The sequence below is a fragment of the Callithrix jacchus genome, chromosome 8 (assembly GCF_049354715.1).
Source record: "Callithrix jacchus isolate 240 chromosome 8, calJac240_pri, whole genome shotgun sequence".
Taxonomy (NCBI): Eukaryota; Metazoa; Chordata; class Mammalia; order Primates; family Cebidae; genus Callithrix; species Callithrix jacchus.
Window position 1 is genome coordinate 38,725,736 of NC_133509.1, and position 24,731 is coordinate 38,750,466.

Below are 24,731 nucleotides of genomic sequence, written 5' to 3' on the forward strand. Positions count from 1 at the left end.
CAGGGCATCATCATTGTTCAGACCTTGGGTTTGAGTAGAGGGCTAGGCCATGTTTGTCCAATATGGAGAACAGGGGTTTGTTTTACTCTTCCATATTCCATACTGAATAGCCTTCTTATGAACTAATTCTGGGTACTAAGGCTGAAGAACATAACCAGATGGTTTGTTATGATGTTAACATGAGAGCCAGCTGAGGCTGAATGGCCAGCAAGGCTCAGTGCACATTGTTTCACACCTTCCCACAAACCATCTCTTGATGCTCCTGCTGGAGATAGATTAGACCATGGGGTGGCATGAACCATAGGGCTGAGCTAGTATGGTATTTTTACATTGTTATTAGACAGAGAGAAGCACAGGAGGATGGGAGAAAAGGCAAAAGGAGCGAGTCTTTTAATATGGCACAATGTTGAAAGGAAGTACATTGTCCTGATGTTAGTTAAGACTATGATGAAAAGATGTCAGAACCTGCACTGTGAAAGCAAGGCTGTGGCATTTGGAGAAGGTGGTTCGTGTCTATGGGCTAGCTCCCCATTGACCATCTCACAGACACACCTACTTGTGCTCCTCTGAAGCTACTGTCCCTTGGGGTCCGAGTGCAGAACTCTTACTCTTCATTTTCTTATTCTTTTCAATCCTGTTATTCTTAACACTGTATTTAACTCCAAGGAATTTTATTTTGAATCACAACTCTAAGATCTCTTGTTTGGAGGGTAGTTTCAATTTATTAATGAACCAGAAGACAACAGCACAAAATGACTGTGAAAGGCCAAGAAAGGTTGGTAGGGGTTCATTCTGCCTGACTCTCCCGTGCGTGTGGAATAAAGCCTCCCTGAGCTCCATGCCCTTTAGATAAGGGAAGGCTGGTCCTGCAGAGGGAGCACAGTGCTTCTGTTTCTGTGTTATGGGTGGAAAACTCTCTCTCCCCACCCCCCATGGAAAGTTTCCCTCTGCAGGATCATAAACCTAAACATTTAAGACCTTAAAAACACCTTTTTTTAAAGAAAAAAAAAAAAAAAGACAGAGTCTTGCTCTGTTGCCCAGGCTAGAGTGCACTGGCACCATCTCAGCTCACTGCAACCTCCATCTCCTGGGTTCAAGCAGTTCTCCTGCCTCAGCCTACCAAGTAGCTGGGATTACAGGTGTGCACCACCATACCCAGATAATTTTTGTAATTTTAGTAGAGATGGGGTTTCACCATGTTGGCCAGGCTGGTCTCAAACTCCTGACCTCAGGCAATCCTCCCGCCTAGGCCTCCCAAAGTGCTGGGATTACAGGTGTGAGCCACCACGCCAGGCCAAAAACATAACTCTTGAAAAACATTTTTCCAATTTGCAGCTACACTTTTTCACACCTTTGGATTTTACTTTGTCTGAAGCAGTGCATTTAGAGACAGATTGCAAACCCAGTCCATTAGATTCTATTGTTCTTTTCTCCTATGGTGCTTATATTCTACATCCAGGTTTATCCCCTCACACTCAGAAGACAAAAATATTAAGATCTTACATTAGAGTTTCCAAAAGCATGAACATACATCATCTCATCTGGTCCTCAAAACAGCCCTGTGAGGCAGACAGGCAGGCATCCTGGTTCCAGAATGCAGAGGGTAATTTCCTAACTGGTAAAGTTGGAAACCAAATCCTTGTCCTGTTTCCCAGTCCAGTGCTCCTCCCACTCCGTGAGATAAACTGCACTCACTGTAATGAGCAAAAGAGACTTTCTGCTTAAAATACATGAAATGTCTTTTGGGCTTACACACAGGTGATTTTAAGTAGAAACTTTCTTAGAGAGCTCAGAAGAAAAACACACCTAAGCTCAGTTCAGCATCAGCATCAGCATCAGAGGGATAAACAGGACAGAACATGGACATCTTTGACAAGGGTTTCTGCTTATGTTCTTGATTCTCACCCAGATTATGGTTGGGCACTGTAACTTTAAAGCAGCAAAGTCCAGGAGGAGGCAAGGCATTTAAAGGACTTTCTCATCTAGCAACTGATTGATTCCTTCACAAATCCTCTTGAGGTTGGGCCTACAGTCTCCATCCAGACTATAGAGGGTTGAGAGGAACTCTACATCGGCAAAGTGGTTGAAGACATGGTTGATGCGCCCATGGGTCCTGGGCGTCAGGTGTCGCTGTACCAGTTCGTGCACCAGGTCCTTGCACTCATGCAGCAGCTTGGAGAGCACATTCCTATCAAAGGTGTATTCCACCTCATAGAAGCTGACAATGGTCATGGCGGTCTGGTTCAGCTTCTTCCGGAACTTCTCCACGATAACAAGCTCCTCTTGGCTAAACTGGTTGTTCCGGTAGAGAATCCCAATTTTGATCGCCACCTTGATTAAGTCTTTCATGATTCTGTGGGCTTCCTTCTTGTTGCGAGTGTGCTCTTTGGTGACTTTGTAGAGCTCATCAAAGATCTCGCTGCTGGTGTCATCAATCAACATATTGGCCACAGTTTTGCTGGCTATTTTGCTTAGAATCTTCTTCTGGGCTTGAAGGGCAAGACTCTTTGAACTAAAAACATCAGGACCTATGGTAAGGAAAGATATAAATGTTTTAAAGATATAAGAACTGTTTATAGCTGGGCGCGGTGGCTCACGCCTATAAGCCCAGCACTTTGGCAGGCTGAGGTGGGTGGATCACGAGGTCAAGAGATCAAGACCATCCTGCTCAACAAGGTGAAACCCCGTCTCTACTAAAAATACAAAAAATAGCTGGGCACGGTGGTGTGCGCCTGTAGTCCCAGCTACTTGGGAGGCTGAGGCAGGAGAATTGCTTGAACCCAGGAGGCGGAGGTTGCGGTGAGCCAAGATCATGCCATTGCACTCCAGTCTGGGTAACAACAGTGAAACTCCATCTCAAAAAAAAACCAAAACAAAAACAAAAAACTGTTTATTACTTTCCCACAAGTAAAACACACTAACTTGAACTTATGTTCTTAGAGCAAAAACTTATATGTTTATATATATATATATCCCCGAACTCCCTAACTAAACCCCAGCCCACCCTAGTTCCCCTACTTTCTTCTCCACATGACATGTTTGTTTATCCTTTTGAATGCTCTAAACTGTGCTTTTGCTGTTTCCTCTGCTGGAGGTCATGTCCTATTAACCAGGTCAGATCTTACCTTTTTAGACCTACTTCATTCATAAAGCTTTCCTGATTCTACTAGCTCACAGAGAACTCCCTACCACTGCTGTCACACTGGAAACCATTCAGCTTTGCAAACTATACAGGAGCAAATTATTGCTTGGTGGCGAGAATGTAGCCCTAGTGTCAACCCCATTCCCAGGGCAGACATGGATAGTTGATCATGAAAGTAATGTTGACTGAATCTCAGAACCGACATATCATTGAGTCTAAGAGGTATTTTTTTGCTTTTGAAATATTGAAAACTGGATGGGTCTTTCAGTCACTGTTGCCAGGTAGCTATTGTACTGTGGCTGTTACTACCCAAAGGTGTCAGAGATTTGGGAGCAAGTCAGGAGAAATTTTTGTAAGAATTGTTGCCGTCTGAATACTCTTGATGGCATAGAGAGTTGTACTGTGGGAACACAGACATCAATAACTCCATGTCAAAGATGCTACAGATGGGTAGTACTCTGAAGGTGAAGCAGCTTAGGAAAACCAGACCCAATTTATTTTGCTGTTATTTTCTACTTTATGAGTGAGAGCAATATGTTTTTTAAAATCCACATTATATGCAAATAAGTCTAAAAAGCCTCTTGCAATAAATATAAATAAAAATTCTAAGTAATAAGAAAGCAGTGGTTCATAATTTAACTTACAGCTTATTTCCTTCTCTTTCTCTCTCCTTCCTTCCCTCCTTCCCTCCTTCCTTCCTTCCTTCCTTCCTTCATTCCTTTTTTCTTTTCTTTTCTTTTTCATTCTCTTTTTCTTTTTGGACAGAGTCTGTCTATTGCCCAGGCTAAAGTGCAATGGCACGATCTTGGCCCCTGCAACGTCTGCCTCCTGGGTTCAAGCAATTCTCCTCCTCAGCCTCCTGAGTGGCTGATATTACAAGTGCCCACCATCACACCTGGCTAATTTTTTGTATTTTTAGTAGAGACAGGGTTTCACCATCCTGGCCAGGCTGGTCTTGAACTCCTGACCTTGTAATCCACCCACCTCAGCCTCCTAAAGTGCTGAGATTACAGGTGTGAGCCACTGTACCCAGCCATTTTTTTCTTTCTTTAGAACACATAAAATGGCATCTTACAATTGATGGTGACTTTGATTTGATGAAATACTTCACAAGGCCACCAATTAGCTGGAGCTGACATCTGAAATGAAACACACTGGCCATCCTCACTCTATAGTATGTATGCATATTGTTCTTATCTTCCCAAGGAGATTCAAGTTGCCCAAGGACAGAGAGAATGTCTCCCGCAGCACCTAGCTCAGTTTTGGGTTTAGGAAATGGTATCTGTTGAGTAAAATACCAGAGAAATGCAGAAGAATAAGAAAGTAGTAAAATACAGTATATACCAAACTTATACTCGATATTCATTTGAGAATTGAAGGTCCTTGAGAATCCCATGAGCTTTTGTCCAGTGCTTTGTGTCCACACAGGAGTGACAGGATAGGTAGAGTAGACAGAGTGATGGCTACGTGCCCTGTCTTCTATTCTCCTTGTCTGGCCCCTCCCTCTTTGTTTCCTCTGGATTCATTCTTTAAGTGGGCAGTGATTAATCAGTGGATGCTCCGGCCTTGCAGACACAGACTCAGTAAGCACTCAAACGCAATTTAAACAAAGGCCCTGTTGCAGTACAACTAGCTGGGGCTGGTGTCATGGGTGGTAAAGAAATTTACCAAGACAGCTTTAGGTAAGAAAGGTAGAATTATTAGGGAAAGTATGAAATATGTTGCAAGGTTACAACAGGCAGAACAGCAGAGAAGGGGCTGTCTTCAAAGAGGCACGAGCTGGAGGAAGTTTTATAGTGTTGTGCTGGAGGAAGCTACATGCAGAAGAGGTTCTGCTGCTGGGACCACAAACAGAATGAGGTGGCTGTGCCTGCAGGTTTGTGATTAGCCATTTCTCAGAACAATTATTCATTGTTCTTCCCAGCCTGGAACCCTCCCCTATTTGGGGCCTCTTCCTCCTTGTTGCTTACTTATCAGGACTCCACAGGCCCTACATGCCCCTTCATGGCTTGCCCAGCCACATACCTTCAGCCCTGGGTCCTTAAAGGACAGCTACTTCTGCTCTCTGGCTTCTTCCAGCTACAGGTCCCTCCAGAGTACAACCTGGCATGGGGTAGCTGCAGCGGGGTCTGCAGAACTAAAGCAGTGAGCACCAGGGGTCTCCCACAGCCCCAGCAAGCTCTCTCCCAAAGTCTGAGACAACAGAATCTTAAAGCAACTTCACAGTCAAGTGACCATGGTATGGCCAGGATTTTCCCTCCTGCCTCAGTGCTAAAAGGAATAAACACTCATCCTGCAAAACATAAAAGGAATGAACAGTCTCTCCTGACTCTTCTTTACTATGAGAAATCTCCAACTTCCTGACTGATACTATTCCTGAGTTTGAGTCAAATGATATTCCTGCCCAGTCTCATCAACTACCATGATCGCCAGAGCTTTGGGTGAATAGCTTTTGTTTTGGGCAAAATCAAAGTTGTTCTCCAAAAGCAAATATTTACAAGCACTAAGCATATTCAAAAGATTGCACTGTATGCTTTAAAGTGAATTCCACAGATGAAGCTTAAAGACTTTTGAGCAATTGCTCTGTCACTGAAATAAGCATATGCCTCCTCAGGTGACTATTCTAATAGGAATAGTGGAATCTAGATTGATTCATTCTAGAATATAACAAAATGAGTCATGGCTTTGTAGTCAGTCACAGCTTCTAAAAACTACCCAAGAATAAGGTCTTTAGACTCTCTAGAAATGCAGCCAACATGCAGTTACCCAGAAGCAGCAGGTCAATTACATATGTGTCCAATAGCAGGTTAGTGCCTGGGGGCAGGGAGTCATGTCTAAGCCCGACTTTACCCCCAATGCCTGGCACACTGGCCACACACAGCAGGTGTTGGCTGAATGAAAGGAGTGCTGGCATTGTGCCAGGCCCTGTTTAACTCTTTCGGTTGGGTGAAGTGGGCATTTTTCTGGAGGCCTTCCTGCTGGCCTGATTCCATACCCTGCTCTTTGTACTGCCAGCATTTCCTCCATTCTGCTCTGGACCAGTAGTTAGACCTCACATATCCCCCTAACAATTAAAAAAAAAAAAAATAACTAATTGGCTGGGTACTGTGGCTCATGCCTGTAATCCCAGCATTTTGGGAAGCAAAAGCTGGTCGATCAGTTGAAGTCAGGAGTTCAAGACCACCCTGAACAACATGGCTAAAATCCATCTCTACTAAAAATACAAAAATTAGCCAGGCATGATGGCACGCACCTGTAGTCCCAACTACTTGGGAGGCTAAGACACCAGAAGTGCTTCAACCCAGGAGGCAGAGCTTGCAGTGAGCTGAGACTGCGCCTGTGCACTCCAGTCTGATTGACAGAGCAAGACTGTCTCAACAACAAAAAAAATTAATTAAATTTATCAACATTTATTTTATTTTGTTTTTCTTTGAGATGGGGGTCTCGCTATGGTGCCCTCAAAGCTGGCCTTGAACTCCAGGGCTCAAGCAACCCTCCTGTCTCAGCTCCCAAGTAGCTGGGCCTACAGGGATGTGCACTGTGCCTGGCCCCCAAAAGAATTGTTAAAACTGTGTACCTTCTCGAATATTTAAAAACTTGTCAGCAAGTATTTTTCATGTTAAGATTAGTTAGGAAAGATACAATTTCTGGATAATGTAAATAGTGACATTTTCAAACTAACCTGTTAAATTCTTTTAAATGTGTCCAATTAACATAATTACTGTTGTTATATAATGCCCATTATATAACATTTTAAAAATGACATAAACAAGGTCTTGTTACATTGTTCTTTTTTTCTCCTTGAAATCGTATCTCTGTTCTGCTTCACCCACAGCACTTTAAATGCATGTATGTGCTTATGCCTGAAAATATTTGATCAATCCATCAAATTCTCTACAACCAAAGGATGCATATGAGTTTAAATTTAAATTAAAAGAAGATTCCAGGGACCATAAATCTCTAAGCAAAAATTAAAAATTTTTCTTTGGAGCGAGTTATCATTTTAAATATTTTAGGTATGATATAAAATATCAAAACTTTTGATAACTACTTACTAGACATAAGTAATAAAGTTTTAGTGGAAATGTACCTCTAAATAAGATGGGCAGGGGTAGATTATGGTGCCTTATCAAAAGAGTCATCATTGGCAAGGCAAAATTCACATCAACTCTTTGTTTGACCCAGGAGATTTTGTACCCCAGGGCAAAATGTCCCAATAGGATTTTTTGCTTGGCCACTATACCCTGTAATCCCAGCACTTTGGGAGGCTGAGCTGGGCAGATCACTTGAGCCTAGGAGTTTGAGACCAGCCTGGGCAACATGGCAAACCCTGCCTCTAGAAAAAATACAAAAATTAGCTGGGTGTGCTGCCATGCACCTGTAGTCTCAGCTACTTGAGAGGCTGAGGTGGGAGGATGGCTTGAGCCCAGGAGGTTGAGGCTGCAGTGAGCCGTGATATTGCCACTGCACTCCAGCCTATATGACAGAGTGAGACGCTGTCTCAATAAAATAAAATAAAGATAAAATAAAATAAAAAATTAGCCAGGCATGCACCTGTGGTCTCAGCTACTCAGGATGCTAAGATAGGAGGACTTCTTGAGCTCAGGAGGTAGAGGCTAAAAGAGTGGAAGAAAGGGAGATCCACCATGCCTTGACCTTAGGTTTCTTCTTAGGCAGATGAGTTTGTATATTAGTATGTACAAAGAATATGTAATGAAGTTGTCAAGAGGAATTTGGATCTATAACTTGGTTCCCTCAAAACTCTGCACATGTTGTGGAATGTCTCTGGACTTGCAGTCTACCCATCTACCATTCTGAATCCTACTCTTTTGCAAGAGCAGCAGCCTTCCATAAAATGTTAAGAAGTGTTCCTTGGGAAGAAAAATAGAATTTCTTGATTACATAAATTTGAAAAACACTGATTAAGCAAAGTGAAATAGCTTATTTTCTATGAGATTTTAAAAATATTTCTTTAATACATTAAGGTGTTCTATCAACTCCCAGAGAGAAGTGGGTGTGGTAGGTAGAATAGGCCTCCAGAGACATCCACATTCTTATCCCTGGAACCACTGCATATGCTGCCGTATATGGCAAAAGGGACTTTGCAGATGTGATTGAGAGTGAAAGAGGGAGGTGGGAGAGTGAGTTGGGAGAGATGTGATGATGAAAACAGAGGATGGGGTGACATGGTGGCTGGCTCTGAAGATGGAGGAAGAAGTCAGAACCAAGGAATGTGTCCTGTAGAAGCTGGAGATGGCCAGCAAGGGGATTCTCCCCTGAAGCCCCCAGGAAAAACAAAAACAAACAAACAAACAAAAAACAGAGCCCCTGCCAGCACCTGGATATTAGCTTTGCAAAATCCATTTTGGCCTTCTGATCTCCAGGAATATAAGATGATAAATTGGTGTCTTAAGCCACTTAATTTTTGGTAATTTGTTACAGTAGCAATAGGAAATGTATTCGGTGGGTAGAATGAGATGTAGCAATCTTGATTTTTTTGATTAGGGAAATATTTTTGCCTCCTGAGTGACCAAATGTCCAGTTTGCCAGTAAGGAGGGCTTTCCCAGGCAGTGGACTGTTATTGCTAAAACTGGAAATGCCCCATACAAATTGGGACAAGTTTGTCGTCTATTCCATAACCACTAGTGATATATATATATCATATGAAGAACAGAGAAGTAACAAAGATACAACTTCAGAGTGGAGGAAGATGATACCATTTAAGAAGCTCCTATCTCAGCAGGGGAAGCTGAGTAGCCACCCATCTTGCCACATTAATCACCCGTTCTACCTGCTTTTTAATTCTAGAGCCAACCTTTTGTCTCTTTTAGACCAAGGTCCCTTTTGTCCCTTGTTTTCTCTGCAATTATTGAGCATCTACTCTTAGTTTGACTATGTATCCAGAGCTATGAAGAAGTCCCAGGAAAAGTATTCAGTTAGGTCTTGCTCTGAATGTGATCCTGCAATGAGGCCAGATATAGACAATGAAACAAAATACAGAAACATGTGAAATAGCCCACACTGGAATGAGTGAGAATAGTTGGGGTAAACTAAATGGGCTCTGAAGGTGGATTTACATGTAGGTAGGGACAGCTATTATGTTAGGAAGTGGTTTCTAAAGTCATGGATACAGGCCAGTGTTTTTCCCCAAGTCACAAAGGCCCTGGGTGGCTTCCCTGATAAGCTTCCAGCCATCTCTCTTGTATAAGAATTTATTATTTACCTGCAAGTAATTTGGGGTATAAACTTCTACAGTGAGGGCTCAGGAGGGTCACAGGGATAGCGTCTCTGAAGCTTTAAAGATCAAAACTGTCATGCAGATGAACCCAAATGTTGTGAACTGCCAAAATCACCAGGAAGGTTAAGAATAAACAACAACAAAGTAGATTTCCAAATTCTACCCCAGACTGTCACAAGCTCCCTAAGTGATTCTGACATGATGAATGTAGGACCCCTGATTTACAGCAGTGTGCTCCAACATGTATCCCACAGAGCGCTCGTCCTTTTAGATGCTCCAGGAAAGAAGGCCTTGAGGTCGGTTAAATGAGTTTGTAGATGACAATATATTATGGTTTGCTTTTGACAGTTCACCATTCTATGTAGGTAAAGATACCTGCATAGTTTTGTTTAGTCTAGTACTTCTCAAACTTACTGAACATATACATATGCATATAAATATATGATATATATATATATATATATGTCACATTCTCTGGCATGCATTATAGGACATACTGGAATAGGACTGAGAGAAATAAAATCAAGAAAGACACTGGTCAACAGAACACTCTTACAACTTTCAGAGATTAATAGGAAAGGTGGGGAGATACCATTGTTTCCAACATGCATGCATAATGTTACAAATGATTTAAGGGAGAGAGAGGCACTGAGGGAGCAGTTCCATTTGGAAGACTTTTTGCACATGGAAATCTTGGGCTTGCTTTTAACCATACTTCTGCCTCAGGCTTCTGCACAGGGTGCCTATTGGTGACCCACCAGGGAGAGACACTGCAGGCTGAGAGAAAGACGATAAGCTAAGCTTTGGGAGTCAAGGTCACGGGTGTGCGTGGGATATTTGGGAAATAGGCCTAACTAGTGGACCAGGTTTTTTAATGGAGAAATACCAAAAGATGGGGCATAGGTCTTGGTAAAAACTTCTTTTATTTCTGTATACAAGCCCTAGGAAATCTCTTTTGGCCAGGAATAATTCTCTTAACTAAGTTTGAACAAAAGTTCCCATTTTTCATAATACCTCAGAATCTCAGAATAGACATAAAAATGTGATTATGCAGTGATAGCAAATTCATTCTGGTAGAAAGACAGGGGGCTTCCTTAAACCAAGATTGACAGAAGAACTCAAGTAAAGATAATATAAAGGCTCTGAGAATAAGGACCATTTGAGCATTTACAAGAAAGGAAACACACCAGGACTATGTTGGGAGAATGGTGTGACAATGGCGGTGAGCTAGTCTGGAGAGAGAAAGCAAAAGATAATTTAAGTGGAGGGAATGGGGGGAGACTTCGCTGCATGGAATAGTGCTAGGGCCAGTCTGAGCTGCCGCTTTCAGAAATGATGTTCAGCCAGCGTACAAGTGATGTTTCCATGTTTCTAGAAAACACTAAGCTCTTCCAAATGGTGCAATGCCAAGCTGATGGTGATAAACAGCAGGAAGATCTTTACCAAACTGGGTGAGTGGGTAGATAAGCTTCTGCATGATAAGAATGAGGAAATACATTTTGAGAAAAATAAATGATGATTATAAAAGATGACAGGCTCTGAGCTCTCAGCTATAGCCCAGAAAAGGGCTCTGAGCATCACTCCAGGATGTGGGAGTGGACAGGGTGAGGGGACAGCTATTTTCCCCTCTTTTTCACAGGACTCGGAAACTTCTCTAAGGAGTGTGTGGAAAACTTGAATGTAAGTGTGGATAGTTGTGTCAAAATTATAAAATGGGAAATTATTTGTAATAGCCAGTACACATCAGAATTACTTTACTTCTCTAAATAGCTTAGGATAATGGCAGGCAAGAGAATTAACTAAAAATGTCAAGCAGAAGTTAAGAGTGAAGATGGTTCCCAGAAGAAAACAATCTGGAGTGCTTAATGGGCATCATCTGTCAAGACAGGGGACCCAGACAACAGGGAAGGTAGGAAAGGAAGGCCCAAGGGATGGGGTAAGAGCCCTGGGCAGAGGGAGATTCCTGGTAGTCCAAGTTTCTGGCATTCAATCACTTAAACTTAATCGTTAGTTGAAAAAAAAAAAAAAAAGAGAGAGAACTTCAGGTAAGACTCCTTTGAGAGGGAACAGGATCACAAACTACTTTGAACTTTTTGAACTTACTTTTTTTGTTTTTTTGAGACAGAGTCTTGCTGTGTTACCCAGCTGGAGTGCAGTGGCACAATCTTGGCTCACTGCAACCTCTGCCTCCTGGGTTCAAGCGATTCTCCTGCCTCAGCCTCCTGAGTAGCTGGAACTACAGGCGCATGCCACCATGTCTGGCTAATTTTTATATTTTTAGTAGAGATAGGGTTTCATCATGTTGGCCAGGCTGATCTTGAATTTCTGACCTTGTGATTCACCCACCTCAGCCTCCCAAAGTGCTGGAATTACAGGTGTGAGCCACCACGTCCAGCCTGAACTTGAACTTTCAGGCCGTTAATGCATCAGAAAAATTCCGTTCTGCTCCGTTTATGCAGCCAGAAAAGCTGACTGAACCTGTCACATCCCTCATGTTCCATCTTTCACTACTGCTAAGTGGCCAGGAGCCAGGGAGTGGAGTGATGGCCTCCCTGCCCCTTCCCAGCTCCTTTTCTGTTCTGTGGGTGAATAATGAGGAAGGTATTTGCTGCAGGGGTGAAGCGTGGTGGTCTGCAGGATGGGATATCCTGACAAAGCTAAAACGCCTCCTCAAAAAGACACTGTCTCTGCTTTAGGTTTTTGGTTGTCCCTAAGTACTTGTGGGAGCAAGAAACATTAAGGAACTTTAAGTAGTGTTTGAAATGTGAAGCTAACATAGTTGTGGTTTCCAGAGAGACTCATTGAGTTGTTGCATCTCCAGTGGAGTCAAACTAGAAAACATTTTCCATCCCTTGTATAAAAATGTTGTTTGTATACTCCTAGAATTCTAAAGAAAGAACATGGAGCTGGAGGAGGTAGAATGAAATGAAATCCTTAAGGGATGGTGGGGTGTCTCTAATTCAAAGAGAATTTTAATTCAAAGCAAAAAAATAAAAAAATAATACCTTGATCCTCCCCTCCCCCATGGAGAAATGATCAAAGCTTAGAAGCTCTTGAAAAATGCCTTTTATTAGTCCAATTCCTCGCATACTTGAGTGAGATGGCACTTTTGAGGCTTACAAAAGGCATTTAGGGACACTTTAAAAGGCACCCATGGTAAAACTTAGATGATTTAGAAGGTTAAGGAATGGATTTTTCAGACTCAGGGTTAACTTCACAGCATATCCTTGAAGACGTCTTTCTTGGGTCTGGTCCCTTCCCAACCCTCCAAAGAAACCACTTACCTTGAAGACAGATACCCAGAGCTTACCCTTGCTTCTGGGAAGACCTGAAGTCTTCCAAATTTTCGCCACCTGCCACGGAAGCAGTCAGCTTGTGGGACCCATGACTTAAAAGACAGTAGCCTCTACAAGGTACCACTGGTTGGATGCACAAAATGGAACTCTTAGAACCTCTATTTAGGTTTCCTTTTTTTGTAATGAGATAAATTAAGCTTTACTAATATTTAATACACAGACAGATTTGGGCCCCACTGTTGTGTGGCATTCTGAGGAATGAGGGAAAGATCCCCCACATGGGGTGGGGAGAGACGCTTAGTGTATCCCTCACTTGTTTGTTCTCTTTCAGCAGTTTTGATTTATTTCAGCATATGTTTATGTGTGCTTGGTTATACAGACTCACTGATTATATTACTTCATTCTAAATAAACTAGCCCTTGCAAAATAGCCTGGTGATTTCAAGAGATCCCTGAAAGAAACAAAACTGAGGACCGAAGACAAGACGATAATCATATAAGCTCATGTGAATAGCAGGAAAACGTAGAGTGGACAATTATCCCTCCTCTTGGCAAGAGCTTTTCTGCAGCCCCACTTTAAAGGAAAAGTAATGATCTAATCAGATCTGACAAGAAATGGGCCATCAACATTTCAAACATTTCTATAGGACAACCTGAAAAAGAATAGATCTCAAACACTTTTACTTGCCTTGAGATATTTCCCAAAGGCAGTAGGAAGCCAGAGCAATTAGAAAGATAGTTAAACTTCTTGTGTTTCTGATCTTTAGCTTGTTCTCTGGGTGACAGGGAGAGAGCACAGTAAAGAACAGCATTGGTGATTGCTGGGGTTCAGGGATGAGTCAAAGATGACGTGAGTGTTTCTTCTAGCTTGAGAGACAGATGGGGTGAAGGGATATAGAGATGCCACTAACTGAAATGGGCATCTTGGAGGAGGAGCCAGCCTGTAGGGAAGATGAATTCAGTCCTGAATTCCAGGTAACTGTGGAAGATCTGGGTGGAGATGGTGACACCAGCATATCTAGCAGGACACTTCAAACCTCACCTGTCCTACCCTGGGCTTCCCATTTTCCCCTGCAAATGTCGTTCTTTTCCGGTAAGGAAGAGATGATGAAAAGACCCATCTTCCTAACATAATAAGCCCACTAGGGCTTATATTGAGGGATAAGTTGGCTCTTCCTTCAAAATACAAACACATCCATTTAGCTGGTTAAAGTGGATTCTCTATTCACTTTAGTCAGAGCCACACTGTATCTCTCTTGGGAGTTTCTCTCACCTTTGTTGTCCACCATCAAATCGCCCCTCCTCTTTTTTTTTTGGCGAGACTGAGTCTTGCTCTGTTTCCCAGGCTGGAGTGCAGTGGTGCGATCTCAGCTCACTGCAACCTCCGCCTCTTGGGTTCAAGCGATTCTCCTGCCTCAGCCTCCTGTAATAAGCTGGGATTACAGGTGTGTACCACCTGTAATAGTAGAGATGGGGTTTCACCAGGTTAGCCAAGCTGGTCTTGAACTCCTGACCTCATGATCCACCCTCCTCGGCCTCCCAAAGTGCTGGGATTACAGACGTGAGCCACCACACCTGGTCTACCACTCCTCTTTCATCAAGAGAATGAATTATTTAAAAATTAGGGTGGAGGGAGAGGCAGGATTGGATGCAGTAGGACTGGGGCAGAGGTTGGAAGGATGAAGGCCTCAATTACTGGAGACAACCAAACACAGAACACGGATTCTTGGTTCATCAGTCTTCACTCCCTCTGCCATGTGACCAGCCTTCCTGACTCAAACTCAGGCTTAGGTGCCCCTGAAATCCTGGGTAGCTGAACAGTTCCAGAGATTCATTCATCCACAAGCCAGAAATGGGGATTTGTGTGTTTTGGGGGCACCAAACATGACAAAATTTCCCAACTATTTTGGACATTTTGAGGGTGATGAGTAAGAACATACAAAAGCAATGGGAGTCAAAAAGCAGTCACTATTTCAGACTGCTTAATGTCTTACACTGAATAATTACACTTGAAAAGCAGCATTTAACTGTCTTAAAGATGAAAACCTTTCCCCTACCCCTATTCCTGGGCCTTGAAGTGAAGAGAGGTTGGCAGGGAGAGCTGTAAAACCATTTAGCTCATTATCTCATCTTATTTTAGAGCCTCCAATCCACCACCCATCAACACTGTGCAATCTATAACTCAATTAATGATAATGTCAGAGACAAGGACAACTGCTGAGTACAGATTAGGCACAAGAGGTGCTATGTACCATGTATTTGATCCTCACAACAATTCTCAAGAAAGGGACTGTGAGTTCCATTTTATAGATGAGGAAACTGAGGCACAGCCAATTTAAGTAATTCACTGCAAGCTAAGTTGCCAGTAAGCAGCAAAGCTGCAGCTAGGCCCCAGTTCACCAAACACCAAAGCCTGCCGTCTTTGCCTTCTTGCTTCTGCCTTGGAAAAATTGCCCTTGGCTCCCTAATGACTGTGATTTCTCACTTATTTGAAACATTAAAGGCCTCAATTTAAATCTCCATCTACCTAGAAGAGTTGTATTTCATCACTTTTTTTTTAAAAGGGACAATCTTATGCGATAGAATAGCACATATTCATTCATCAAGATTTGAAGATAGATGTAGCTTTCAATTATTGAGGGAATTCTATCTATTTCAACAGTCATATATTGATTTTGCTTTTCATATTGATTTTACAGCCAGCTCTGAAAAGTGAATCAGTGTTTGATAATTTTACTTACCAGAGCTAACTGAAGCAGATACTTGTGAAGCCACTGGGGAGGTGAATCATATCCAAATCAACAGGTTAATTTTGGAGATCTGAGAGATATTTTTGGCTCACTGCAGAAAAGTAACCATCACTAAAAACAACATCTACTTATATGATTTCTTTAAATAAAGCTATTCATCCCCCCCCCCCCCCCATCCCTTGCATCCAACAAATAACTAGTGTCTCTCTGAATGGTAGATCATATTCAGGCATAATAATAATAAAGTGCTCACTCTTCTGTGTGCTTTATGCACAGTTAAACCGTCACATTCTTGCAACAACTGCATGAAGTAGGCACTAATGTCAGCAATAGCAGTAGATGCAGCATTTCACATCAAGGAAACCAAGGCAAAGAGAGATTAAGTAGCTTGTCTGAATCTACCATTTAGAAAGTGGCAGAGCTGGATTGGGCAGTCTGCCCCAAAGTCTGCCTGAGTCCAGTGCTTCAGCCTGCCACACTGAGCTGTGAAGCAAGGAGTGACAAACATTAATTAGTTTAAATGTTTGCTGAATTACTGCCCATTTTAGGATGGAGATTGAGCAGTTTTTTTCCCCTCACGAGAATTAATTTTCTAAAAACCACCAAGCATTTCAAACATAGACAAAATAGAAGATAATTTAACACTGTGTGGCCACCACCCAAATGGAACAATTCTTAATAGTTTAAATATTAAGCATTTAAAACATATGGACAAAACAGAACACAGTTTAACAAACACTGTGTGAACACCACCTGGATGGAAAAATTCTTAATATTTTACCCTCAAAGGGAGAGATAAAGTCCTCTTGGCTTCCAACTCCCTCTCTTCTGCTTCTAGCTCCCAGATCAAACTGCACTTCAGAAGTTGTATTTTTGTTTCATCCATCATGTTTTTATGCTTTCCTCTCATTTTGTGAGTATACATGCATCAACATCATGTTTAAACTACACACAAAAGGTGTCATACTACACAGATCCTTCTGCATCTCTTTATTCCACATCCTGTTTTCAAGATGTATCCTGTTTAGTCATTTAGTTGCTTATGTAAATATATTATATATTCAAGTTTCCTACTGATGGACATTGAAGTTCTTGCCATTTTCTGCAAGCAAAAAAGTCCACAAACATGTCTCTTTGTGTGCGCACATACACAACAGTCTCCTGGGGTCTACACCTAGAACTTGATTGCCAAGTCCTGCAGCAGCAAGGGCTGCCAATAGCTCTCCAGAGGGACTGCACTCATTTTCACTCCCAGCAGCAGTGTCTGAGTTCCTGTGGTTCCACTTCCTCATCAACACTTCAAATCAACCAACTTTTTAATTTTTGCCAATCTGATAGGTATAAAAAGGTACCTTGTTTTAATAGGCATGTCCCTGATTACTAGTGAGAGTCAATATATTTGTGTGTTTATTGGGCTTTAAGGTTTTTCTCTTCTGCAAATTTCTTGTTCATATAATTTACTCATTTTTTTCAGTTGAATTATATATATTTGTCTTTATTGTACATTTTGCTTATGATACCAAACCTCTGCTAATCACAGGGGTGGGAACTATCTTCTCCCGGTCTGTAGCATTACATTTTAACTTTGCTATGGTGTCTTTAGGACAGAAATCTACTTTTTTTTTTGAGACAGACTTTTGCTCTTGTTGCCCAGGCTGCAGTGTAATGGCACAGTCTCGGCTCACCGCAACCTTCACATCCTGGGTTCAAGAGATTCTCCTGCCTCAGCCTCCTGAGTAGCTGGGATTCTCCTTTTTGGTCAGGCTAGTCTTGAACTCCTGACCTCAGGTGATCCACCTGCTTTGACCTCCCAAAGTGCTGGGATTACAGGTGTGAGCCACTGCACCTGGCCTAAACTGGTATTTTTATGATACTGAACTTCCTCTCCATTAACATGGTATGTCTCTCCATTTAGTCAGATCTCCTTCTGTGTCCTTCAGTCATGTTTACAGTCCTCTCCATAAAGCTCTTGTATATCTTTCATTAGATTTACCACTAGCTACCTTATACTTCTGGTTGCTGCTATTAGTGTAAATTTTCTGTTACAGTTTCTAAATTATTAATGATGCAAAGGAGCCCAACTGATCCCTGTATACTAATCTCCAATTGAAACATTTTGCTGAGCTCTGTTATGAATTCTAATATATTTTATATAGCATCTCTTGGATTTTTTATGTAGACAACATTGCCTACACGAAATGATTGTTTTCTTTGACCCCCCTATTTCTTTTTCTGTTTTATGACACCAGGAGAAAATCCAGCACAGTGTTGAATAGAAAGTGTTACATGGCATCCCTGTCTTGTTCTTAACTTTAACAGTATTGTCTCTAAAATATTCCTGAGTATGCATTGTTTGCTATGGGTTTTGATGGATACCCCTTATCAAGTTATCTTCCTTTTATTTCTATTTTGCTAAGGCATTCTTTGCTTTTAAGTAGAAATGTATCCAATTTTGGCAAATACTTTCTTTGTATCCACTGAGATGATCATACAGTTTATCTCTTCTAATTTGTAAATTTAACCAATTATTCAAAGACTTTTTGATTTCAATCATCATTGTATTCCCAGGATAAGCCTTACTTGGTCATGATGCATATGTGTTTACTATACTGGTGAATTCTAACCAGTAATAAATTAGTAAATATTAGTATTATTAGTAAATATTGCATTTTGCACCTATGCTCAAAAGTGAGATTGGACCAGGCACAGTGGCTCACACCTGTAATCCCAGCACTTTGGGAAGCCAAGGTGGGTGGATCACCTGAGTTCAGGAGTTCGAGACCAGCCTGGCTAACATGGTGAAACCCTGTCTCTACTAAAAATACAAAAAATTAGCTGGGTGTGGTGGCACATGCCTTCAATCCCAGCTACTTGGTAGGCTCAGGCAGGAGAACCACTTGAACCCGGGAGGCGGAGGTTGCGGTGAACCAAGATCGTACCATTGCACTCCAGCCTGGGCAACAAGAGCAAAACTCAGTCTCAAAAAAAAAAAAAAAAGTGAGATTGGTCTATTACTAGCTTTGTCAAATTTTGATGTCAGAGAAAACTAGTCCCATAAAATGGATTGACTAGCTTTTCTTCTTTTTCTGTTTCTGAGAGTGTTTATGTAAGATGGGGATTAGCTATTTTTTGACAGTTTTAGTAAACCTCACCTATAAAGCCATTGTGTTAGTGTATATCTTGAGAGTGAGGATGAGGTGAGAAATCAATTTTTTAAATGTTTATTCAGGTGTAAAAGAGCAATTGTCCCCTAAATAACATACACGATACTTCACTTAGCAAGCATTTTTAAGCTCACCAGATTTTTCCTTACTTTTCTTAGCATATCCACAAAGTAGTTATTCTGAATGGTAGATCACTTTGAGGAATAAAGTGATAAACATCATCTACTAGTAAAATATTCAATTATTAGCTTCTTTGTTTTATCTTAAGAGGGGAGACGGAGGCTGGGTACACACAGTGGCTCACACCTGTAATCCCAGCACTTTGGAAGGCTGAGGTGGGCTGATTGCTTGAGATCAGGAGTTTCAGACCAGCCTGGCCAACACGGTAAAAACCTGTCTCTACTAAAAAATACAAAAATTAGCTAGGTGTGGTGGTGCATGTCTATAATTCCAGCTACTTGGGAGGCTAAAGCAGGAGAATCACTTGAGCCTGGCAGGTGGAGGCTTCAGTTAGCTAAGATCATGCCACTACACTCCAGCCTGGGTGACAGGTCTTGCTCTGGGGAGCTGTTTCTCAAAATATTTTTTCTTTAATACTTTTATGACAACATATAATTCAGGAGCCCTGAGAAAAGTCAGAAAAGACAAACAAGCTAATGGAAGGAAATGAGACCTCACAATCCCTGCAGGCATCACAGTTAGTATGTGTATTAGTCCATTCTGATGCTGCTACGAAGAAATACTAAAGACTGGGTGATTTATAAGGAAAGAAGTTTAACTGACTCACAGTTCAGCATGGCTGGGGAGGCCTCAGGAAACTTGCAATCATGGCAGAAGGGGAAAAAAACACATCATTCTTCACAGGGCAGCAGGATGGAGAAGTGCCAAGCAAAAGGGGGAAAAGCCCCTTACAAAACCATAGGATCTCCTGAAAACTCACTCACTCTCATGGAAACAGCATGAGGGTAACCACCCCCATGATTAAATTACCTCCCACTGGGTCCCTCCCATGACATGTGGGGATTATGGGAACTATAATTCAAGATGAGATTTGGGTGGGAACACAGCCAAACCATATATTCTTCCAAACATTCTCCCAGGCATGTGCATTTTAATATTCACAAACACGGGACCAATGAACACTATTTTCTCGCCTGCATTTCAATCAACATTCTAAAGATATCTTTCCATGACAACAAATGTACTACATCATCTTTTTTTTACAATAACACATGCCACCATTTTCTCTGCCCAGTCCCCTCTTGGTAGGTTTCAAACTATTTCCAGTTTTTGCTATGAAGTATCTGCAGAAAGTAACAACCCAGCACCTGGCTGCCTGTTGGGGAAAAGAGTGCCTATTGGCACATGGTAGGATTCCCTTCTAATGCTCCTTCCTAAGTAACATACTGGCAGGGGACACTGAAGAGGAGCTCTGTGAAAACTTCTGGCTCTGCCCACCTCATCCCATCCTTCCCACCAGAGGCCTGCTTGTCCAATTCAGAGCCAAAAGGAGGCTCAACCCTTCACAAGAACAGTTTTGTCCTAACCCAACTGGCTGAAATAGTCGGATGACAAACAAACAGTACCAGCAATCAAGCCAGTGCTTCCTGAGGGTGCTTCCCTGGCTGCCAATCATGCCCTGACTCTCTTGTGCCGTAGCTGAAACCAGGGGACCCTCACCCAGGTGGAAGAGGCACAGCTGACAGGTTGTTTGTTGTAGCTGAAGGCTTCTTCCCACCATGAGCCACTGACCAATCCTTATGTCCCTTTTGCCGAGGAGGCTGTCCCTCACACCCAGCTCAGTGGTAGCCCGTTCCTGTGCTGCACTGTGACCGGCCCTCCATTTTCCACATCTGGAGTTGAGTTCTTGGGGACTAATGCTCAGACAACCTGTGAATCCCCATAAGCAGGACAGTGCCTACTATATAGAAGTTGCTCAGTATATGTCTTGTAAATGAATGAACGAACGATTTTAGCATGTTTGTGCTTGTTCTTTGAGGCCCAGATTCTGTCAGTTCAGGACCCACACCTGGAAGGAGGTGCACATTCACAGTGTGCCAGTGGAACTGAATGTACTCAAATGCCTTATGAACTGAGCACAAGGTCCACCCTTTGCCTTTCATACAGAGCTACTTGGTTGGCCCAGTTGGGCTCTGTCTGTCTTTGCCTCAACAGCAGCAGCATAACCTGGGGGCCAGATATATCGCCCACCACACTCAGTGTTCAGTTTCTGGAGTAACCCTCTCTCCATGGCAGCAGCACCCCTCCCTACCACCCTTGGAGCCTCCCTATTTATGCCCCTTCACACTCATGAGCTATTTTAATAATACTGAGGAGCTGTCGGGCATTGGAATAGCACAGTCCATTTTTTGTCTCTCTGGGTAATTCTCTCTCTGCTGGCAGCTCCCAAACTTTCTCCACCACAGCAGGCACCCAAGAACCCAGGCTCAGAACACCAGACTGCTAACAAGGACACCAGTAGGATGCCACATTCAGAGCTGTGGGAGCATGCCAACACAGTAATATGTGAAATTAGCAAACACCCTAATGCAATAAAAATGCCAGTCTTTGGAATGCTGTAATTTTTGGAAAATGGATGCAGAACCTAACCAACTCCAGTCTATCTTGGAAAAAAGAAACAAAACATGGCCTGTGGCAGTGGATATTTAAACCTAAAGGACTGAGGCTGCTGGAATGTGCTCTAATTAATTAATGTAGTAACATGTAAACCCTTAGCGTAGTGAGCTTAACCACCACCAGACAAACTGTTAGCTGTACTTGAGAGGTCGCAACACACGAGGGAGAAGAAACCGAAGGTACTTCTGGATGGGAGATGATTTGGCAGACAGCATTATAGCTTCCTCAATGTTCTTCTTGATTTTTTTCTAGTGATATATGAATCCTGAACAATTACATTTTTGGATTTCAGTCAATCTGAATGTGGAACAGCAAGAAAGGGACATGTAATATATTGCTCATAATCTCCCTTACATATATTCTGTAGTAAAACTGGGTTTACAGATTTAAGACTAGTCAAGCCACATTTTTAATATCCGCTGGTGTCATAGTATCTGGCCTGTGGAATGACACTGCTGAGGGATGTTGTTAGCAGATGGGAGGTAGTATGGCACCCTCAAGACCTCCTGAGGTTGGGCTTCTAGGCTCTGCTGGAACTGCTACTATGATATAACCACTCTGAGTCCATGGGGAATCCCATTCACTTCACGTAAAGGGAGGGGCCAAGTAGCTGTCGTCGAGGCTTGACTTCCTGGAACTTTCTCAGAAATGTTAACTTTTTCTCAGGCTTCCTTTCTAAATTAAGCGCTAAGGACACAAATGGCTCAGAATAGAATTTTTATACTTCATGGTAATAAAAAATAGTACCACCAAAAGGTTTCACTGTTTTCCAACCAAATCACCAGGTGTGGTCACTCAAAGATGCTGAGAATGGCTATTGCACACAATCAAGATGCAAGGATTGTATCCATGGAGTAGCTCCCCACATACAGGGAAAACCAAAGAGCCCAACCCTGGTCCTGACTCTCACCACTGAGCCAGCAGCAGGAAGTATAAGAGAGAGCCTAGCCTCCAGCCCTGAGCCTGCCACCCCCAGCACACTCATTGTGTGCCATGGGCCCATCTCTTTACCCACTGGCTTCTGGGTCTTAAATGAGAGAGCAGACAAGAAGATTCTGCTAATTTGCTTTCTCTTCTTAATTTCATAGTAACCCCTTAAGTACGAGAAACAGAATTTTTGTCATCATTTGGGCACACATCATATGTGTGCTGATGCCTGTGGAGGAGTCCTCCGCGTTTCTCCTCTCTGTGCTAGTTCCCTGCCGCCCCCTTTCTGCTCCTGCCATTCTTCACAAATGGGATCCTCCTTCTTCTCCCTCACTCTGTAACACCTGAGTCATCAACCTTGGAGCCTCTAGCTTTCCTTATCTGAGGCTTGCCTCCAAAATGCCATTCACGCCCTGTTTTCTTAGGACCCTTGACTCCTCCATTAAACTTCAGCTTCCTCTGTGAGGCCTTGGCCTGTGCTCGCCATAGAGCGTGCGGTCAGCAGGCGTCATGCTGGCTTTCCCCAAGGCCTTTTCCTGTGTTGGCCACAGTGCCCAAAGAACAAACCACAGACTGCCAGGCCTCTAGCCCCAGCAGACCACCCTGTGCTGACGCAGCTGTGCGTGGGACTCGTGTCTGAAACCTCAAGGCCAGCTCTTCCCACTGGCTCCACATCCCAGCTGCCCCGCCTGTCTCCCCTGCCTCATCCCCTTTTTTTCAGCCCAACTCCTCCCTGAGCCAAGCACATGCCCTGCTGCCCACCCCATTCCCATCTTCTGCAAATGGGTCTAGTTAAGGAACCACCAACTGGCTTCAAATGTTTGTTCCCTGGCAGCTCCAAGAGGGGAGACCTTTGATAGAGACAGGAGACAGCCAAGGATACCTAGCGGAAACCCCCCATTCAAGCCTAAAACAGCCTGAAAGCATAACGACCCAGCAGCTGGGCCCATATAAAACTCGCAACACAGAGGAAGAACCGCCCCATCTGCCGGCCCTTTTCCTAACTGCTTCTCTCAGAAAATATGCACATGCGCACTGGGGGGATGGGGGCGGAGCCTCTGGATTTCGCGCCTTGGGCAGAGGGAGGAGCCTGGACTCTAGCTCAAGTGTGCCGGCCAGGAATCCAGTCTGTGAGGTGGAGCCTGTTGGCATGACCTCTTTTTTTTTTTTTTTTGCTTTGAGAGCTTTCTTTTAATAAGTTCTGTTCTCTTCACCTTTCAATGTGTCTGTGGGCCTCATCTTTCCTGGTCATGTGAGAAAAACCCGGTTTTAGCTGAACAAAGGAGCAGAAATGTCTACATCACCTTGACTGTCATGTTCACTTTGGCATCCCTGACATGTGCTAGGAATTCGGTAATATAAACTTCAAAAAATAAATAGTGACTGGGTAGCCCTGGAAGAGACCTGAGGAGGGAAAGACCACAGCAGGACTGAGGAGCTGTGGTTTTGTTCTAACCTGGCTTTCACTACAAACTCAATTTACCCGCCCTCACCAAATAGTCTTGTAATTGGCCCTGACAAGTGTTTGGAAACATGGGAGGACATTTTTGGCTGTCACACATGAGTGGGGGGTTCCAAAGGCTGTTGCGGGGGCAGATATGCTAACTACTGTAATCCTGGAACGCTGAGGGCACCCCTGATACTTAGGCTTACCTGGCCGCCGGCAGCATGGGACCCTCTCCGTCTCCGCTTTCCTAACCCCAGCTCCCTGGTCCCTCTCAGCCTCCTCCAGACCTCCTCCTCCTCTGTCTATGCCTCATGTCTGGGTGTCCTCCTGAGCTCTCTCAGGATCCTCTTCTCTCGCTAGACACTCCTCAAGTGTGAGATGCCACCCCTGTCCCATGGACTGCTCCCTGCCCCCTGTCCCCTATGTTCTCCAGTCCAGGGGCTCTCCCATCTATAACTGCTTGCCTGACCTCCACCTGGATGCCCACAGATCCCTCCCCATCCATATTCAACATTTCTCTCAGCTTCTTTCTCCAACCCTCCTGAAGTCTTCTCCTTGTATTATACTTGGCACTGCCGCTAGCCTGTGTCCAGACAAGAACCGGGGGACCATCCTTGCCTTATTTATCTCCCTTACCTCCCATATCTAACGAGGTCTCCGACTGTCTATTCAGCTCCTATATCTTCAAATGCACCTACCTTCCTCTGCCCTTCTCTTGCTACCTCAGCACAGACCCTCATGGTTTCTCCCTCGAATGCTTGTCTGTCTCCTTGCTCAGCTCTCTACCCCAGCTTCCATTCTATTTTCTACACTGGGCTGACAGCAGGCTTTGATGATGCTTCTCCTCTAGTAGGGGCCTCAAGGGGATTCCCATAACCTTCAGGACAGAACACAGATGATTCTTTAGCATGGCACACAAGGCCACTGAACTGACATCTGTTTTCTCTTCACCCTCTATAAACCCTAAGCTCCTGGCTCCAGGCCACAGGCAGGTCTCAACCTGCACCAGGCCTGGGTGTCCTTGCACCTTTGCATTTTCTGTCCCTGTGCTGGGACACTGACCTCTTACCTTCTTCCCAGCCCAATTCCTGCTTAGTTTCCCAGGGCTCTATTTGAATGACTTCTGATTT

At 43.3% G+C, this 24,731-nt stretch overlaps 1 protein-coding gene across 11 annotated transcripts in view; it reads right to left on the reverse strand.

The window, feature by feature from the left end:
* Positions 1 to 702: 702 nt before the first annotated feature.
* TNFAIP8L3 (TNF alpha induced protein 8 like 3) overlaps positions 703 to 24,731 on the reverse strand; it is a 39,716-nt gene continuing 15,687 nt past the window's right edge. For 3 of the 11 annotated variants that reach the window (XM_035259645.3, XM_054239650.2, XM_054239649.2), the window contains 3 exons: positions 15,418 to 15,517; positions 4,218 to 4,424; positions 703 to 2,528 (listed from right to left, as the gene is read on the reverse strand). In XM_035259645.3, the coding sequence (XP_035115536.1) occupies positions 1,966 to 2,528; positions 4,218 to 4,281 (627 nt within the window). In that variant the 5' untranslated portion in view covers positions 4,282 to 4,424; positions 15,418 to 15,517 and the 3' untranslated portion in view covers positions 703 to 1,965. Of the gene's footprint in view, positions 2,529 to 4,217; positions 4,425 to 13,949; positions 14,133 to 15,417; positions 15,518 to 19,377; positions 23,170 to 24,731 lie in introns of those variants that run through there. The other 8 variants (XM_054239654.2, XM_054239655.2, XM_054239653.2 and 5 more) reach the window with 5 other exon arrangements.